At 38.5% G+C, this 21,372-nt stretch overlaps 1 protein-coding gene across 1 annotated transcript in view; it reads right to left on the bottom strand.

Moving 5' to 3' along the window:
• The window catches only part of RGS22 (regulator of G protein signaling 22), a 174,359-nt gene that overhangs the window by 106,924 nt on the left and 46,063 nt on the right, over window positions 1–21,372 (bottom strand). Inside the window, exons 5-9 of the mRNA XM_024115883.1 lie at window positions 12,536–12,621; window positions 11,735–11,903; window positions 8,405–8,534; window positions 6,002–6,602; window positions 4,452–4,613 (exon numbers count right to left, since the gene is read on the bottom strand). Coding sequence (XP_023971651.1) covers window positions 4,452–4,613; window positions 6,002–6,602; window positions 8,405–8,534; window positions 11,735–11,903; window positions 12,536–12,621 — 1,148 coding nt within the window. The remainder of the gene's footprint in view (window positions 1–4,451; window positions 4,614–6,001; window positions 6,603–8,404; window positions 8,535–11,734; window positions 11,904–12,535; window positions 12,622–21,372) is intronic.

Here is a 21,372-nt window from a genome sequence, read left to right as displayed (position 1 = left end):
AAAAAAAAAAAAAAAAAAAAAGAATTCAAAAATTTTGCTCTATAAAAGACTCACTTTTTTTGGTTTTTCAGATACAGTTATATTTATTCTTAATAGTAGGTGTATTTGACATAGGAAAGTTTGCATTAGTTGAATAAACTTGGCTCAAGAGGATAAATGCCTCTACTCTAATGAAACATTTGTAGTAAAAATTATGTGGAACCCTTCATTTAGAGAGTCCTCCAATATACTCCCCTCCCCCTCCCAGGGAAAATCCCACACGTTTAACTTCAGATTTTCTCTTGCAAGTTGTTTTCTTTCTTGTCTGCATGGTCTTCTGTTGTTTGATTTGTCCTGTTTTTTTCAGTGAATTAGTCTTCATAATTAGTATGGTAACATGAGTTTGTGAAAGCTGCATTTTCCATTTGCACCTCTAATTCCAGTTTATCACCACAGGATTCACTCTGTTCTCTTCTATATTTGTAACTCTCTTCCACATTGATGAGAATTCTGGTTCCCATTATCCACAATATTTTTACTTGTTTGCTTAATCTAGATGACTGGCTTACTATAAAAGGATATAATTCAGAAATAGCCAGATGGAAAAGAAGCATAGGCCAAGGGATGTGGGTGCACCTCTACATGTTCACCCATCCAGAAGGTATGAAAGATCCTTTTAAGAAGACTTCAGAAAGCTTGTCTTTAAGAAGACAAGCTAAAGACTGGAAGAAAATATTTGCAAACTATATATCTGACTAATGGCTAGTATCTAGAATATAAAAATAACTCTAAAACTCAATAACAAGAAAGAACACAATCAGAAAATGTACAAAACACACAGATATGTCACTGAAGTGTATATGCAAATGACAAATAAGCATATAAAAGACATTCAGCATCATTAACAACTGGAGAGTTTCAAAGTAAAACTACAATGAGATATCACTACACACTTATAAAAATAAGTAAATAAGTATTTACTGGCTAAAAGAGAAAACTGTGACATCAAACAATTGCAAGGATGCAGAAAAACTGGATCATTCATACACTGCTGGTGGGAATGTAAAAGGGTACATCAACCCTGGAAAATAGTTTGGCAGTTTCTACTGAAACTAAAAACAGACTATATGACCCACTAATCTCACTCTAGGACATTTATCCCAGAGAAAGGAAGACTTATGTTCATGCGGAAACCTGTACATCAATGTTCATAGCAGCTTTATCAGTAATATCAAAAGACTGGAAACAACCCTAATGTCCTCCAATGAGTGAATGAATGTATAACATCCGTACAACAGAATACTACTCAGCAATGAAAAAGAACAAAACAACTTGGATGGATATCAAAGGAATTATGCTGAATGAAAAAACCAATCCCCGAAGATCATATATTGTATTATTTCATTTATATAATAGATTAGTAGTTTCCAGGAATTATGAGAAAGAGGGAAGGAAAGAGGTAGGTATGGTTATAAGAGAGCAGTACAAAGGGAGGCATGTGGTAATGTAACTGCTCTGTATCTTGACTGTAACAGCAAATGCATGTGATAAAACTATATAGAACTAACTATACACAGAGAAATAAATGCTTGTAAAGCTGGCAAAATATGAAAAAAGATTGGAGAGTTATATCAATGTCAATTTCCTCATTGCAATACTGCACTGCAGTTATGCGAGATGTTACCATTGGAAGAAACTGGGTGAAGGGTATACAGAATCTCTGTATTATTTCTTACAGCTGCATATGAATCTACAATTATCTCAAAACAAAAAGTTAAATTTAAAAAAGGAAAGCTTCTAATGTATTAGTAATGATTTTTTAAGTTGGGTGGTGTGTATACAGGTGCCTATTACAGTATAATTTATACCTTTCTGCATTTCTTAAACATTTAAGAATAGAAGTTTATAGAGAAAGAGAAAAACAACATTCTCTCTATATATGGAAAAATAAAAAGTTTACAAGTAACCTGGAATACCTAGATGGGAGATAATGTCAGAGACATAGGCAGGGACAAATCATGATAATCTCAGGGTATATGCCCAGTAGTGGGATTGCTGGGTCATATAGTAGTTCTATTTTTAGTTTTTTAAGGAACCTCATACTGTTCTCCATAGTAGCTGTATCAATTTATATTCCCACCAACAGTGCAAGAGTGTTCCCTTTTCTCCACACCCTCTCCAGCATTTATTGTTTGTAGATTTTTTGATGATGTCCATTCTGACCGGTGTGAGATGATATCTCATTGTAGTTTCGCTTTGCATTTCTCTAATGATTAATGATGACTAATTCTTTGTCAGTTGCTTCATCTGCAAATATTTTCTCCCATTCTGAGGGTTGCCTTTTCATCTTGTTTATGGTTTCCTTTGCTGTGCAAAAGCTTTTAAGTTTCATTAGGTCCCGTTTGTTTATTTTTGTTTTTATTTCCATTTCTGTTCTCAATCCCCCCTGTGACCACAGGGGCCCCAGTAAGCCTTTTGCCCGAATTGCTTGTCTGGCCTCTAGTCAATTTCTGTTGACTGGGGAAGGCCAAGAACCCTGATTGGTATCAAAACCACTGAGAAACTGAGGTGCTGCCAAGTTCAGTGACTTGCTCAAGGTCAATCCTTGGGGTAGAGAGTCGGCTGAAACCCCAGCTCAGCAAATAAGACATAAAGACTAAGAAGGTGGCTTTCAAAATGAAATCTGGTATGAAGGATTAAGGGGGGTTTTGAAGAAAATAATATTTTAAAGAAAATGGGTTGTGGGGTGAGGGGAAGTAAGTAAAACTTCAGTTTAAACTGAAATGGAGAAGAAAGGGAGGTATTTATTTGGCCTTAGAAGTGCTTATTGTAAATGAACAGAGGATTTCTAACTATAGAGCTATGACATTGATATTGATTTTTAAATAGCGTATTTGGGGGGGCGGTATTGTGCTTAACTTTTACTAAATGTTAAGTGTTTTCTGAGTTGTAGCCTTGAGGTCTCCATCACTCTAAAAATAAATGGGCCACATCTGGGCTGACAAAGGCTCACATTAGGTTTTGGAAGCAACGGTAGTACTTGGCAACGAGCAGTCGTGTTTTCCTTTACACCTCAGTGAAATCTAAATTTAAAAGAATGTTCTACCCTCTTCTGAAAGCCTTAGAAATTCTTACTGTAAGGCTGTACTAATGCTCATTTTTCTCAGCAAACCCAAAACCCAAAAGACTTTGCCTCCAGCACCCTCCTTGACTTGTATCTCCAGATGCCACCCAAGATGTCCCCTTCAACTCAAATTTCCCTGTAACCAGTCCATCCTGAACATCAGGCTAAAAAGGGAAGCGGCTCCCCCAGCTTTCCCAAGGCTGCGCCAGATCTGTGTTTAACGCCAGGGAAGCAGATGTCTGGATGGCAGTGAAAGAGGAGACCAGGTGGTGTCTTCAAAACCAGGAATTCCATGCCACTCTCTCACTTCGTCACAGCTTACCCTTCCCCCTCCCCATGGACATATATACAGTACCAAACGTAAAATAGATAGCTAGTGGGAAGCAGCCGCATAGCACAGAGAGGTCAGCTCGGTGCTTTGTGACCACCTGGAGGGGTGGGATAGGGAGGGTGGGAGGGAGGGAGATGCAAGAGGGAAGAGATATGGGGATATAAGTATATGTATAACTAATTCACTTTGTTATAAAGCAGAAACTAACATACCATTGTAAAGCAATTATACTCCAATAAAGATGTTTAAAAAAAAGGGGGGGGATGTGATTGAGCTAATTAAATAAACACATATCATTAAAAAAAATCATGATAATCTTATTTGTTAACTTAAGGAATTTGAACCTTACACTGAAAGCTTTGGGGTAACTAGTTAAAGACTTAAAGCAGAGAAGTAACATGATCAGATCCATCACAGCCACACTGGACAGCTCACTGATCCTCAGAAGGCACACATTTTCTCCACTAGGTCCATTCTCTTTCTCTTGTTTAGAGTCCCTCGAGTCCCAGGTGAAATATTACCTCTTCTCTGTATCCTGTGCATTCACCACACTTTCTTTTATTACACTCATTTTATATGTATGTTCCTCCCACTAGACTAGGATCACTAGACTTGACAGTGTTTTACCCTTGTATCCTTAGCACAACACTTGACCCATAGAAAGTGCTCATGGAATGTTTATTGAAACAAATCTAACTCAAGCTACATGTGCACACATGCACACACACACACACATCAATTTGATGAGGTCCTGAGCATAAAAAGGTCAGGGGTAGAAGGATATGCTCACAAAGTTCAAACGGAGCTTAAGTACTGTCTAGTCTTATTATGGATTTAAAGTCCCTCAAATATCAAAATTATCTAAAGGATAGGTACTTTAGAGAAGGCCAAAGATATAATAATCTTGTCATTTAAAATTTCCATAAATGTTACAGCCTTAAGACAAAAAAGTATAACTTGTAACTAGCTTAAGAAAAGTGAAAGCAAATAACTTTGATTCATATTATTTTTTCTTACCAATAAAGAAGTAAGGGTTTTACAACCTCAGTCTGAATATTTTTTAAGTGTTCTTCATTCCACTGAGTTCCATCTAGCAGTTTAAATTTTGATAAGATTTCTGCAGAAAGGTAGCAGTCTCCACTGCTCACTAGATAGCATTTTTTCATCTTCTCAATATGTCTGAAATAAAACACATACACAAACATACACACACATTGACACAATATTCAACTAGCCAAATATTTTCACTTCCAAAATGTTTCAGGCAAGTAATGAACTATCTTAAAACCAAAAGTGAGTTACAGGGAAATAAAAATATTTCTCACAGATATGGGAATGGGAAGGGTATTTTTGGTAGGCCGAACAATGGCCTTACAAAGATGTCCATATCCTAATCTCCAGAACCTAAGAATTTTACCTTACATGACAGAAGGAACTCTGCAGATGTGATTAGGATTTTGAGGAGATCATCCTGGCTTATCTAGTTGGTGCTAATGTCATCTTAACAGTCCTTCTAAGATGGAGGCAGGAGGGTAACAGTCACAGAGAAAAGAAGTGAGGATAGAAGAAGCAGTCAGAGAGGAGAAAAGATGTCATGCTGCTGGCTTTGGAGATGGAGGAAGGGGGCATAAGCCCAGGAAAGTAGGTGGCCTCAGAAGCTGGAAAAGGCAAGGAAATGGATATTCCCCTAGAGTGTTCAGAAGGAATGCAGCCCTGCATACCCATTTTAGATTTCTAACCTTTTAACTGTAAGAGAATTAATTCGTGTTGATTTAAGCCACTTAGTTTGTGGTAATTTATTACAGCAACAATAGGAACTAATACAGTATTAATGCTGAAGAATCTATGTAGGTTGCTTGCATATGCCTTCCCTAACATGTCTTGGCAAGTGGTAGTGGCCTTCTACCCTGGGATCAATCAGGTCATGCTTCATAATCAACCATTTGGTAATCCCTGCTCTTATAACTGTGTATAACAATGACATTATGATCATTATGATCAACGACAGTGGCATTATGATCTGAACGCCACTGAGATAACTGGAATAATCCAGTCACTAGTACTTACTCAGTCAAACCTTTAATGGGAACTGCAGTCTACTATAGTTGATCTGCTTCAGAGTTCAGAGCAGATCAGGAAAACACAAGATAAGGACTTTCCTAAAGCAGGGTCCTCTTAAGGTTCTTAAGACTTATAGTGACCTAAAACATATGGAGCAGCCAAAGGCTTGTGCCCCATCAGACTTTTAAGAGGCTCTCTAGAGCACATCCAGCATCATATCTAGCAGCTATCACATTCAGATATGAATGTCTAAGTGGCATCTGACTAAAGACCATAGAATTTGTTAACTGAGCAGGCTGCTAGGAACAGCCAGCCCCTTACACTGGCATAGGTATCTTTTACGTAAATCAATATTATTATAATAAATCTTATTATTATTCATTCCTCTAAAAGTATAAATTACATTTAAATATTTATTTCAGGCTTTCTGCTGGTGCTTAGATGACCCAAACTAATATTCTAAAATTTGGTTTTAAAACTATTGAAAAATAAAAAAGTAGAAATACCTTTGATGTCTTCCAGGATCCTTAAGAACTTTTAACCTCTCAATATCCATCCAGAGCAACCAGTATCTCTCCCCTAATGTACCTTTTATAAATTTCTTAAATCTTTCGAACTCCTTTCTATTGCCAATGTCATAAGTTTTGTGAGAAATACACCAATTAGCCCTGCTTTCTAGTCCAACGCTCTCAGTTTTTGAAACTGCTTGTGTTAACATGTCTTCCAACTTTTCCTTTAGTGTTTCACTCAGCAAAACATTCTTGCCAGAGGTAGTCCCCAAACACCCATCAAATACCACTTCTGTTACATTTCTGAAATTTATATAATCTGGGCTTTCTCTAAGTGGTGCTCCAAGAATTTGATGAATTGCCACTCTCAAAATAAAGTTTATATAAGATCTTAAAAATTCTTCACATGTTGAAAAATGCAATGTCAGGCTTTCATCAACATCCTGTTGCTTTTCAAGGTATGTCCTCAGAAGAGCTCGAGAAGGAGTGTCTTGTAGAGATACAGGCCCATCTTCTTCAAATTCGGAAATTAACCTAGTGGTTGTAGATGGGCCCTTTTTCGTACTGGGGTGAACTCCATCATCAAAGATAATACTCTCTGTATTAAATCATAAAAGGCTATTAGGTCAGATATAAATGTAAAAGTTTTCTTTTAATTATTAACTAGATGTTATAGAGCTAGGATGGCAAATGGGTTTATCATCAGTAGTGACTGCAGGGACCAGTGTCATGAGGAGGCTAAGGCTACATTTGGGATCAGTAGAGAAAAAAAATGCCAACAGGGATTAGTCATGTCTTCCCTGGACATGAAAGGGGATATTGGTGGCAGATGAATTAAATATTTGATATCCTTAATAAAGAGGATCTTCAAAGAGACATTATACACTTTTAAAATATAATATTCCAGGCTGAAAAGGTCAACATACAAAGGCCAAATCTATTAAAGAATTAGAATGTGTACATAAAACTGTATGTACTTTAATATTTCATGTTGTATGGTAAAATAAAATTAGCTGCCATAGGTGATGAGATGATAGATGAACAGACCAGAACTGGCGTCATACTAGCAATTTAAAAAATTCACTATTTTATCAGAAATATTCAATTACTACTATACTTACAACCTATCATTAAAATTACAAAATTGCATAAGGCCCTTGTGAAGACTTACAAATATAAATGGATTGCTTTTACACTTTTTCTAAAGATATAGTCTAGCCCCTATTCTTCTGTCTTTCAGAAATCAGTGAAATATCTGATATCAGTGCTTTATTTCACATGGCAAATCTACCCCTTGCAAAGCCGTGGATCAGGAAAACCCTGATCCATGTGTCCCATTCTCAGTTTTCTCAGTAATAGATTTCAAGTCTCAATGAACTGGAAATGTTTCATTACAATTTTAATTGAAAATAAATATACTAAACTTCCCCAAAATTGAGATTAGACTTTTGTAAACCTGTGAAAGGATACTGGGTACACACTCAACACCACAGACTTGGAGGTAAAGTGCAAGCCTGGCACTTCTGCTCACTGCCTTCCTGCTATCCTTTCTCTTCCTGCTTACTAATGTCACTCTCCAATTTTTTACTTTACTATTTGGGGAAAATAGTAAGAAATCTATAAGTTCGGCAATTTCCAATGAGGAAGATGATTTCCCCCTTTACCTAGATTTGGGTTCAATCCTAGAGAATACAGACTTATCACCTCCAGAGGTTGCTTATACTTTTCAAAGGAATTATGTAAGAATTGTTAGTGAATTGCTGAGTTCCCCTCCTGAATCACACTGCAAGATTTTTTTTCCCTCTAGCAAAATCACATTCAATTACTCCCATTTCTGGGAGGTTCCCTTTATTTACAATAAGTTTGTATCACCCACAAAAGTTCCCCACAGTAGAAATTTATCTGCTTTTCAAGGTGAGAAACAGTCCGAACTTAAAAACAGAAGGAAAACTCAAGTTCCATAAATCACTATTTACTTTGGGGAGAAGAGAAAGGTTGCACCCACTTCATTTCAAAGGCTTAATAATAAGAATTTATAAACTGTGACAGGAAATAATGACAAGACAAATATTTATTGACTGTCCATTAGGTACGAAGCACTAAGCATTTTCTATACATTCAGTATGTATGCATCATTACTGTAATCTTACAGATGACAAAAGCAAAGCTCCCAGAAGTGGAATAATCTGCAGAAGTCACAAACTAATAAGTATCAGAGTTGGGTTCTAAACCCATCCTCTTTTCACTATATCAGGTTGTCTCTTGAAAAACAGTAGAAAGTGGTGTTGCAGGGGAGATAATTTTTTCTCCCCACCCACTAAGTGTTGTACTGTAAGATTAGAATAACAACAAAAGATGTAAAAAGGAGTTCTGAGGTCATTCTTGTCCTTTTCTGCTTACCAGAAACAGATGAAATAACTGGTGATCCAATTTTGTTGTGGAATACACAAGAAGGTAATGAAAAGGTTGATACTGTTTGCTGACTCTGTTTTGCTAATACAAACCAATCTTTTGTTTGAGTATAGGAGGCCTAGGAAGAAAGGAGCACATTTGTTTAACATAAGATTAGCAGTATTCTTCCAGTCATGAATCTGGACAAGTCATTATGATAATATTCATTTGTATAGTGCAATATGTAAAGGAAAAATTATGCCGTGAAAGAAAAGAAAGTTGTACACAGAAAAACTCATTAGCTGAGAATAATGGTAAGGAAATTTCAATTCAGATTATTTTCATATTAGATGATCAAAGAAAAGAAATGAGCTCACTACCCATCAAATTCTTCACTCTTTCACCAGAAGCATGCAACCCTACTTCCTGGATTCACTACAAATTCACACCATCTAACTTTAACTTGGCAGTCACCACGGCTCATCAGTCTTTGGATGCATCATTTGCCAGCTACTCCCATTCACAACTTTCCCAGTTATTTCATGCCCCCAATTCTGTCTGGCCTGGCTCAGTGTTTTTAACAACTCCTCCCTAATATGACAAAAACTTAACTCTCAGTAGCACTGGAAACCTCTCCATGCTCAACTTCCCCTTTACCTTAGATTCAGTTTTCACAACTTTGCTTGGATTGGATGCTTCCTGAAGGCTGATTCCTGACTCACCTGCCCCTGGATGGAGCCTTCAATGTTTCCTTTCTTTCGTGTACTGAGCCAGCTGACCCAATTCTCAACCTGACACACAGTTTCTAGAACCCCAGTCCTAAGAAACTCCATCTCAGATTTCCTGGGAAGATTCTTCTTCCTGCTCCTCTTAGTCATGTCCTCACCTACTCTTCTAGGATAATCCAGCTTGTTCAACAGAAGCAGAAAAGGGAGTGCCCAGCATTAATCTCATTTCTCCTTTCTCCAACCTGGTGGGCCCTTAGCCTAAGGAACAGTCACAGAGGAGGCAAGGCTCAAATGGAATAGAATTGTTCCCTGACTATTATGCAGAATTAGCAGGGTAAGTCAGGCCACACAATAAGACCAAAAGCAAGAGAAAGAAATATCAGGTGCCATCAGTGTACTCAGTGCCCCTCTTAGAAGTAAGGTTTCCTTGGTAGATAAAAGCTTTGAATCTAATTGCCTTTTGTTTCCTCTTTTCCTTCCTCTAAAACCAAGTTATTTATTACTAATTACATGTTCATTCAACATATTTATTGATGACTACTCTATTACAAGTAGTATCCTAAGCACTGAGAGGAGACCAAAATAATTAAGGAACTTTCAAGGAATAGAGAGAGACCAACATACAAGAATCCTTGCTATTTCAACTGCACAAAAAAGATGAGAGAGTAGAGGATAGGGGAGAAGGAAGTAGTTAGCCAGACATAAAAGCAGTTAACTATTCTACTTTGTACTCTTAAAAGATGGGTCAATTGTTTGTGTTTAGATGGTATAACTGAAGACTCAAAGAAATATTACCAATTATCATATGGATTAATCCCTATCTATAGTCATGGTTTAGTGATTTAAGGGCCCAAAGAAAACTGAATCCTCAAAGTTTAAAGGCTATTAAAAAAATATATAGTTCAAGTATTACTCAATTTGACAGAAATGAGCTTTTTCCATCACAGAAAATAGTAAAAGTAAACTAGCTTGGATTTTTATTCTCTTATATTTGATTAAATTTACCTGTAAGGGATCAGAACTTATTCCCCTAGATTGATTCTTTCCTTTGTATGTTTATTGACCCCTACTATCGGTATATTTTTTGACATCCCTAACATTATTATAACATATGGGTTAAGATAAAAAATAAATACTTAAAAATAAATATAAGAGAAAAGAAAAATGTGCCTTCAGTACATCCCTGAGCATTATTCAGAGGAAATAATGGGACTGGCATAATTTTTTAACATTTCTGCCAAATATTGCTGATAGAGCTGTCAAACTACAAAATTAAATAGGAGAGCTTACACATGAAAAAAATGTTCAAATAAGATAGGGTAAGGATATCCATTCCAACAGAGATGGCAAATAGTTTTCCTCTTGTATGACATCTTTGATCACTTGGAAGTGCCTGCCTAGAATGCTGTGTTGAAAAAGAATTTGGAGCCAAGTCCTAGCTCAGCAGGAAAATTGCCATAATTGATTAGCAATCTCTGTCATGAATGCAAACTAGGAGAATAGCAACACATGGGTAACATATTTGCAATTCCTGGTTTTGTAAAGAACTGTGTATTAGAAATGTCTTCCCAGAGAGAAGATCTGATAATTAGAGGCTAAAGAGAAGCAGAATACGTGACCCCAAAATATGCCATGGCATTGTGGATTATTGTGAGCTGAAGGAGATCACGACCCAGCAGACTCAAGAAAAACACTTACCTCTCCTTTAACTACCTAAAAGAATTTACATAGGGGGCCTGGCTCAGAGACAGCCAGCACCAGAGATAACTTTTATCTGAATGACCAACCTATCTATATGGCAGGTAAACATCTAATTACCAAACATCTGGTCTTCTTATAGTCCTGTGAATTACCCTCCTCCACTTTGAAGCCCCAAGCCCCTACCCCATTCCTTAGCTCAGGATGGCATATATGCCTCAACTGCCCAACTCGCTCTTGGGTGTTATATTCTTACAGGGCTCCCGTACATACTAAATTACATTTGTTTTTTCCTGTTACCCTGTCATGTCATTTTTTTTTTTTTTTTTAATAGACCAGCCAAAGAACCTAGAAGGGTAGAAGGAAAATTTTTCCGCCCTGGCAGAGGCAAAGATCAAACAACAGTTTTCACTAAACTGTGATTCCCCAAAAGGACAGTTGATTCTAGGTTAGATCTCTTCCAACGTACTCATGCCACCCAACATTCTCCAATTGTGAAGGGCAAATTTATCTGATAACAGCTAAACAGTTATGCATTTTATTACTGAAGAATAATCTTGACAATAAGGAAGAGAAGGCCCAATTTATTGTTGTTTTGTACAAAAATTACAGATTCCAAATAATAAAAAATTTGAAATGAACAATGAAACCCTTGCTTCCCAGGTGACATTGGGGATGTTCTTCAATTTTGCATTTTTCCTTTGTACACATGAGGATAATAATTCTAATTACATTTCAGGTGAAAGAGTGTAGGGCAAATAAGTCAGCATAAATCCAAAAGAATATTTGTTAAATCTACTTTAGAAGTATTTGAAATCGTTTTCCTATTCAAGTGGTACAAATGAAATTCATATCCCTAAAATGAGAAGTTTCACTGAAGTGCCAAGACACAAAGAAACACTCACACTTTTACCTCGCCAAGAGAAATGTAGAACTTTTTCATAATTATAACATCATCTTCTTCAACAGAAGGAGGTGGTGGACCGGTTGGCTTTTTCAGGACCCAGGGGGAAAAATCTGCACCTAATGTGATATTCATGCCTGATTCACTCCATTTTACTTGTGAAACCAATTTGGCTAACCTGCATTTCAGAAATCATACAAACTAGAAATAAGTTTCAAATATGGTAGAATTCAGAAAAAAAAAAAAAAAACTAAAATTTTGTTTTACGTATTCAAATCAATCTCCTGTCCTAACTCTACAGGATGATTCTCTTAGGATCTGCTAAAATTAATGGCTTATTCATAGAATTACTAATTAATAATTATTCTGTTTTAATTTATTTTATCTTTATTTAAAAAATACAGTTCTAAGCAAAAGTCAAACTTTAGTAAAACTTCAGAATGTTTAGGTACTTAAACTTTAGAAGTCAGGGAGCATAAAAGGAAAACATGGCCCTGCACTACAACATTCTGTCTTTTTTATGACACTCATATTCATTTTTTAACACCCTGAACATAAATACCTTTACAGAAGTAGAAAAAAAATTTTAAATATAATGATCAAAGAAGCAGAATTGAAATACACTTATTAGGTACTGTTTCTACAAAATCTCTTTGCAAAAGTTAAGTGATGTTTACCAATGCTCTATCTTATACTATATAGCAAGTGGAATATAAACTCAAATGAGTTTAAAGGTATACAATTTTATTAAGAAAGTACAGAAAAATTATTTTTCATTTAAAAATATGTATATTGATGGGATTACAATACCTGTATTCAAAGTAGCAATCACTTTCCAGAAATGCTTGAAGTCTTTCTTTTTTGACCCAGTGAATACCTTGTTCATGATTGAGACACTATTAGAGGACAAGTGAAAAAGAAAAAGTGTGTCAAAGAAATTCACCATTCAGGACAATGATGGCCTAATCACTAGAGCAATATTACCTCTAGCTCTTACAGGGAGCCCTGCCTGTACCTTCTATTTGGACGGGAGAGAGTAAGAACCCTGAGTCACAAGTACTTCTTCAATTCGCTCAACAACCCTATATCAACTATTATCTATGTTTTTTTTATTTATTATCTATGTTTTATGGATTAACAAGCTGAATCAGAAAACTTAAGTAACTTACTGAAAGAGAAAGAGTGACAAAAAATTCAGTCTCAGTATTTTCACAGTCATAAAATGGGAAAAATAATCACAAACAGAAAAAGAACTAACCAGAAAACTTGGTAAGACTGCTAGAGTGACTGCAAGCCCTTTGTCCTTCCAATTTTAGGAAATTTTGTTAAATATTTACCATCACCAGGCATTATCATTGAGGATACCAAGGTTAACAAGAAAGAGAAGGCCCTTCCTTTAAGGAGTTTGCAGATAATTCAATAAGCAATAATAACAGTGCTGTAAGCACCAGAAGTTCAGGATTCTGTGGGAGGCCACATGGGCATAAAAACCAGCAAAGGTTTCCCACAGAACATGACTGGGAGGTCGGGGGGACAGAGTCAAGATGGAGGAATAGGAGGATGTGGAGTTCGCCTCTCCCCACAAGTACATCAAGAATACATCTACAGGGCTTCCCTGGTGGCATAGTGGTTGAGAGTCCGCCTGCCAATGCAAGGGGTTCATGCCCCAGAGTGGCTGGGTCCATGAGCCATGGCTGCTGAGCCTGCGCGTCCGGAGCCTGTGCTCTGCAATGGGAGAGGCCACAACAGTGAGAGGCCCACACACCGCAAAAAAAAAAAAAAAAAAAAAAAAAAAAGTATACATCTACAAATGGAACAATTCTCACAGAGCACCTGCTGAACACTAGCAGAGGACCTTGGACACCTAAAAGGGCAAGAAAAATCCCCACGCAACCGGGTAGGACTTAAGAAAGAAAAAAAGAAGAGGAAACAGGACGGGACCTGCACCCCTGCAGGGGAGCTGAAGGAGAGGAGAGGTTCCCGCACTCAGCGACGCCCCCTCACCGGTGGGGAGACCATCTGGGACAGAGAGGGAGCTTCAGGGGCTCGGAGGAGAGGGCAGCAACCAGTCTGTGGCAGATAGGACAGAGTTAAGACCTACACGGATGGTCCAGATGGTCCGTGCCGCAGCCCTGAGCTCCCCAGATCGAGTCCTGTGTCTGCTGGTGCGGAGCGGGGCTGCATGCTGGAACACGGGGTCTGGAGAGTGGACTCAGGGAGGGGACAGCTGTTGGCTGTGAAGGGACAGCCTGAAAGGATGGGAGTAAAGAGCCCCACGATTGGCAATGTTCGTGGAAGAAGCCCAGGCCGCCACAGAAGCGGAGTGCCATTGTTGAGTGGCACGCAAGGGGTGAGGCCACCATTGCAGCCCCCTTCCCCATGCACTGGCCCCTGCCTCCTGGGGCACTAGGATGGTCACCTGCCTGAGCAGGCTCGCGTGCCCCACCCGTCGCCGCCTCCACCCCCGCCCACCTGGGTGGGTGCATGTGCTCTGGGACAGCCTGAAGAGCAGATGCCAGTGGGAGGAACACATACAGAGGTGGGGCTGAAACCACAGCTGAGCCCCAGGGGCAATGCAACTAAGGAAGAAGAGCTGAAATCTCTCCTTGAGGCTGCAGGAACCACCCCAGCTGTCGGCATTGTAAACTCAGCAACTGAGGAACGTCCAAATGGACGAGTGCTCCTGTAGCTGAGATGGGTCTAGCTTTAGCAGCTGTGGGCTTTGTGGGCAGGTACACACGGGGACTGGACCAGGCCAGAATCTGAGCTGCCTCCACAGCTACCACAGTGGGTCCAGGTACACGACTACTGTAGTCCTGGGATATGACTTTGGTGGATCTGCAATGGTGGCCTGGTGAAAACAACGCCTGAGAGACACCAGGGCCAATTGCTGGCATACCCACGGTTAAGGGGGAGCTGAGAGCAGTTCCAACAGTGTAATTTGTGAGCCAACACAATGGGTGAAAAGTGACACAACAGAGTTCACTCACAGGTGAACAGCTCCAGAGGAGGAAAACTCAGTGGCTTCTCTCCCACTGGGAGTGCTCCAATCTCACCTACTGCATACCGCAGATTTGAAACACAGCTCAGAAACAGATCTGAGGGCCTCTACTACAACAACTAGGGAGCAGATCCTGCCCCTGACAGGGAATTAACAACCACAGAGCAAAGAGGAGGCCCCGCTCAATATCCAGTGCAGGTTTAGGTCACCACAACATCAGTCACACCTCCTATCAAGGGGATAACGGCCAGCATACACTGAGGAAAGAGGTAGCAGACATCCATACTAAAAACAGCCTTTGCACCAAAAAATATTAAACACACAGAGACTACATAGGGACATTCCCACATAAAAATAGCCCTCCAAGGCAGTCTCAGGGTCAGGCATTAGGAGGAAGAACCCGAGTGCAGGAGCTCCACAGGGCTGGAAGAAACAGACACTCTACTCTTGGAGGGTGCACACAAGACAGAGCACAAAGAAATACCTCCATAGGAATCACAGCTAGACCTAACTAGGGTCTGAGAGGGTTCCCTGGGGAGGCGGGTGTTGGCTGTAGCTCACTGTTGGGGCAGGGACACTGGTGGCGGAGGTGGGGCTTTGTGGGCACCAGAGAATACTGGACCCCAGAGAATACTGATCAGTGTGAGCTCTTCTGGAGGTCCCCATTTTGCACGAAGACCTGGCCACACCCAACAGCCTACAGGCTGCAGAGCTGGAATGCTTCAGACCAAACAACCAGCAGGACAGGAACACAGCCCCACCCATCAGCAGACAGGCTGCCTAAAGTCATACTGAGCTCATAGCTACCTCAAAACACACCCCTTGTCACAACCCTGCCCATCAGATGGACAAGGCCCAGCTCCACTCACCAGAGGGCAAGCACCAGTCCCTCCCACCAGGAAGCCTCTGGACCAACCTCACCCACCAAGGAGCAGACACCAGAAGCAATAAGAACTATGGTCCTGCAGCTGTGGAAAGGAGACCACAAACACAGAAAGTTCAACAAAATGAGATGACAGAGAAATATGTTGCAAAAAAAGGAACAAGATAAAACCACACAAGAACAACTAAATGAAGAGGAGATAGGCAATCTACCTGAAAAAGAATTCACAGTAATGATAGTAAAGATGATCCAAGATCTCAGAAAAAGAATGGAAGCACAGATCAAGAAGACACAAGAAAAGTTTAACAAGGAGCTAGAAGATATAAAGAACAAACAAACAGATTAGCAATACAATAACTAAAATGACAAAGCACACTAGAAGGAATCAGTAGCAGAGTAACTGAGGCAAATGAACGGATAAGTGAGCTGGAACACAGAGTGGTGGAAATCACTGCCACAGAACAGAATAACGAAAAAAGAATGAAAAGAAATGAGGACAGTCTCAGAGACCTCTGGGACAACACTAAACGCACCAACATTCATTTTATAGGGTCCCAGAAGGAGAAGAGAAAGAAAAAGGACCTGAGGAAATTTCTGAAGATATTATAGCCAAAAATTTCCCTAACATGAGAAAGGAAACACTCAAGTCCAGAAAGTGCAGAGGGTCCCATATAGGATGAACCGAAGGAGGAAAATGCCGAGACACATATTAATGAAACTGACAAAAATTTAAAACAAAGAAAAAATATTAAGAGCAACAAGGAAAAAGCAACAAATAACATACAAGGGAATCTCCATGAGGTTATCAGCTGATTTTTAAGCCAGAAACTCTGCAGGCCAGAAGGGAGTGGCACGATATATTTCAAGCAATGAAAGGGAAAAACCTACAACAAAGAATACTCTACCCAGCAAGGTTCTCTTTCAGATTCAACAGAAAAAACAAAAGCTTTACAGACAAGCGAAAGCTAAGAGAATTCATCACCACCAAACAAGCTTTACAACAAATGCTAAAGGAACTTCTCTAGGTGGGAAAGAGACCAGCAACTTAAAACAACCTTGTACCTATATAGACTGCTGTATCAAAACCTCATGGGAAGAGCAAACCCCAAAACTGCACTAGATACACAAACAAAAAAGAAAAAGCAACCCAAACACAATACCAAAGACAGTCATCAAATCACAAGAGAACAAAATAGTAAGGGAAGAAAAAAGACCTACAAAAACAAAGCCAGGGCTTCCCTGGTGGTGCAGTGGTTGAGAATCTGCCTGCTAATGCAAGGGACATGGATTCGAGCCCTGGTCTGGGAAGATCCCACATGCCGCGGAGCAACTAGGTCCGTGAGCCACAACTACTAAGCCTGCACGTCTGGAGCCTGTGCTCCGCAACAAGAGAGGCTATGATAGTGAGAGGCCCACGCACCGCGATGAAGAGTGGCCCCCGTTTGCCACAACTAGAGAAAGCCCTCGCACAGAAATGAAGACCCAACACAGCCAAAAATAAATAAATAAATAAATAAATAAATAAGCCAATCATTAAAAAAATAAAACAAAACAAATCCAAAACAATTAAGAAAATGTCAATAGGAACATACATATCAATAATTACCTTAAATGTAAAAGGATTAAATGCTCCAAACAAAAGATACAGACTGGCTGAATGGATACAAAAACAAGACCCATATATATGCTGTCTACAAGAAACCCATTTCAGATCTAGGGACACAAACAGACTGAAAGTGAGGGGATGGAAAAAGGTATTCCATGCAAATGGAAACTGAACACTATGGGATTAGAAATCAATTACAGGAAAAAAAAATGTAAAAAACACAAACATGTAGAGACTAAATAATATGTTACTAAACAACCAACGGATCACCAAAGAAATAAAAAATACCTAGAGACAAATGACAATGAAAACACAACGATCCAAAACCCATGGGATGCAGCAAAAGCAGTTCTAAGAGGGAAGTGTATAGCTATACAAGCCTACCTCAAGAAACAAGAAAAACGTCAAAAAGAAAAAAAAGTCTAACCTTACACCTAAAGCAACTAGAGAACGAGAACAAATAAAACCCAAAGTTAGCAGAAGGAAAGAAATCATAAAGATCAGAGCAGAAATAAATGAAATAGAGACAAAGAAAACAATAGATAAGATCAATGAAACTACAAGCTGGTTCTTAGAAAAGATAAACAAATTGATAAACATTTAGCCAAACTCATCAAAAAAAAAAGGAAGATGGCTCAAATCAATAACGTTAGAAATGAACAAGGAGAAGTTATAACTGACATCATGGAAACACAAAGGATCATAAGAGTCTACTACAAGCAACTATATGCCAATAAAATGGACAGTCTAGAAGAAATGGACAAATTCTTAGAAAGGTACAATCCTCCAAGACTGAACCAGGAGGAAATAGAAAATATGAACAGACCAATCGCAAGGAATGAAATTGAAACTGTAATTTAAAAACTTCCAACACACAGAGGTCCAGGACTAGATGTCTTCACAGGGGGAATTCTATCAAACATTTAGAGAAGAGTTAACACCTATCCTTCTGAAACTCTTCCAAAAAATTGCAGATGAGGGAACACTCCCAAGGTCATCTATGAGGCCACCATCACCCGGACACCAAAACCAGACAAAGATACAACAATAAGAGAAGATTACAGGCCAATATCACTGATGAACATTGACACAAAAATCCTCAAGAAAATACTAGCAAACAGAATCCAACAACACATTAAAAGGATCATACACCATGATCAAGTGGAATTTATCCCAGGGATGCAAGGATTCTTCAATATACACAAATCAATAAATGTAATATACCACGTTAACAAACTGAAGAATAAAAACCATACAAGCTCTCAACAGATTCAGAAAAAGCTTTTGACAAAATTCAACACCTATTTATGACAAAAACTCTCCAGAAAATGGGCATAGAGAGAACCTACCTCAACATAATAAGGGCCATATACAACAAACCCACAGCAAACATCATTCTCAATGGTGAAAAACTGAAAGCATCTCCTCTAAGATCAGGAACAAGACAAGGATGTCCACTCTCACCACTTTTACTCAACATAGTTTTGGAAGTCCTGGCCATGGCAGTCAGAGAAGAAAAAGAAATTAAAGAAATCCAAATTCGAAAAGAAGTAAAACCGTCACTGTTTGCAGATGATATGATGCTATACATTGAAAATCCTAAAGATGCTACCAGAAAACAACTAAAGCTCATCAATGAATTTGGTAAAGTTTCAGGATACAAAATTAATGTGCAGAAATCTCTTGCATTCCTGTACACTAACAACAAAAGATCAGAAAGACAAATCAAGCAAACAATCCCATTCACCACTGCAACAAAAAGAATAAAATACCTAGGAATAAAACTACCTAAGGAGGTAAAAGGCTCAGAAGACTATAAGACACTGATGAAAGAAATCAAAGATGACATAAACAGATGGAGAGATATACCATTTTCTTGGATTGGAAGAATCAATATTATCAAAATGACTATACGACCCAAAGCAATCTACAGATTCAGTGCAATCCCTATCAAACTACCAACGGCATTTTTCACATAACTAGAACAAAAAATTTTAAAATTTGTATGGAAACATGAAAGACCCCAAAGAGCCAAAGCAATCTTGAGAAAGAAAAAAGGAGCTGGAGAAATCAAGCTCCCTGACTTCAGACTATACTATAAAGCTACAGTAATCAAAACAGTATGGTACTGGCACAAAAACTGAAATATAGATCAATGGAACAGGATAGAAAGCCCAGAGATAAACCCACACACCTATGGTCAACTAATCTATGAAAAAGGAGGCAAGAATACACAAGGGAGAAAAAAGAGTTCTTCAATAAGTAGTGCAGCAATCTACAGATTCAGTGCAATCCCTATCAAACTACCAACGGCATTTTTCACATAACTAGAACAAAAAATTTTAAAATTTGTATGGAAACATGAAAGACCCCAAAGAGCCAAAGCAATCTTGAGAAAGAAAAAAGGAGCTGGAGAAATCAAGCTCCCTGACTTCAGACTATACTATAAAGCTACAGTAATCAAAACAGTATGGTACTGGCACAAAAACTGAAATATAGATCAATGGAACAGGATAGAAAGCCCAGAGATAAACCCACACACCTATGGTCAACTAATCTATGAAAAAGGAGGCAAGAATACACAAGGGAGAAAAAAGAGTTCTTCAATAAGTAGTGCAGGGAAAACTGGACAGCCACATGTAAAAGGATGAAATTAGAACACTCCCTAACACCATACACAAAAATAAACTCAAAATGGATTAAAGACCTAAATGTAAGGCTGATACTGTAAAACTCTTAGAGGAAAACATAGAACACTCTCTGACATAAATTGCAAAAATATCTTTTTGGATCCACCTCCTAGAGTAATGAAAATAAAAACAAAAATAAACAAATGGACGTAATTAAACTTAAAAGCATTTGCACAGCAAAGAAAACCATAAATGAGATGAAAAGACAACCAACAGAGTGGGAGAAAATATTTGCAAACCTAAGTGACCAACATGGCATTAACCTCCAAAATATACAAACAGCTCATGCAGCTCAATAACAAAAAACAAACATCCCAGTCAAAAAATGGGGAGTACATCTAAATAGAAATTTCTCCAAAGAAGATATACAGATGGCCAAAAAGGCACATGAAAAGATGCTGAACATCACTAATTATCAGAGTAATGCAAATCAAAACTACAGTGAGGTATCACCTCACACTGGTCAGAATAGCCATCAACAAAACATCTACAAACAGTAAATGCTGGGGAGGGTGTGGAGAAAAGGGAACCCTTCTACACTGTTGGTGGGAATGCAAATTGGTACAGCCACTATGGAGAACAGTATGGAGTTTCCTTAACAAACTAAAAATAGAGCTACCATGCCATCCAGCAATCCCATTCCTGGGCATAAACCCTGAGAAGACCATAATTCAAAAAGATACATGCATCCCAATGTTCACTGTAGCATTATTTACAATATCCAGGACTGTAAGCAACCTAAATGTCCACTGACTGAAGAAGAAATAAAGAAGATGTGGTACATATATGCAATGGAATATTACTCAGCCATTAAAAAAGAATGAAACAATGCCATATGCAGCCACATGTATGGACCTAGAGATTGTCATATGACAGACAGAGAAGGACAAATATCATATGATATCACTTATCACTTACATGTGGAATCTAAAAAAATGGTACAAATGAACTTATTTACAAAACAGAAATAGAGTCATAGATGTAGAAACAGTCCTACGGTTATGCGGGTAAGGGGGAAAGGATAAACTGAGAGATTGGGATTGACATATACACACTACTATTATATATAAAATAGATAACTAATAAGGACCTACTGTATAGCACAGGGAACTCTACTCAATACTCTGTAATGACCTATATGGGAAAAGAATTTGAAAAGGAATACTTGTATATGTATAACTGAATCACTTTGCTGTACCCCTGAAACTAACATAACATTGTTAATCAACTATACTCCAATAAAAATTTTAAAAAATTATAATTGACTGGAAGCATGATTAGCTATGTTGAAGAGGGAAGCAGAAAAGAAATAAAGATAAGTTTAGTTTAATAGATCACAGGGTAAGATTTGAGAGGTGGAGGGAGGAAGGCTGGAGAAGTAGGCAGGGCCCTGATTATGAGTAGTCTTTTAAATAACATTATGGAGTTTAGATTTTATATTGAGGTTGTGAGGGCCACATGAATTTA

Source organism: Physeter macrocephalus, chromosome 15, assembly GCF_002837175.3.
Source record: "Physeter macrocephalus isolate SW-GA chromosome 15, ASM283717v5, whole genome shotgun sequence".
Classification (NCBI taxonomy): Eukaryota; Metazoa; Chordata; class Mammalia; order Artiodactyla; family Physeteridae; genus Physeter; species Physeter macrocephalus.
Note: the sequence above shows the minus strand (reverse complement) of the source record. Positions and strands in the feature narration are given on the sequence as shown.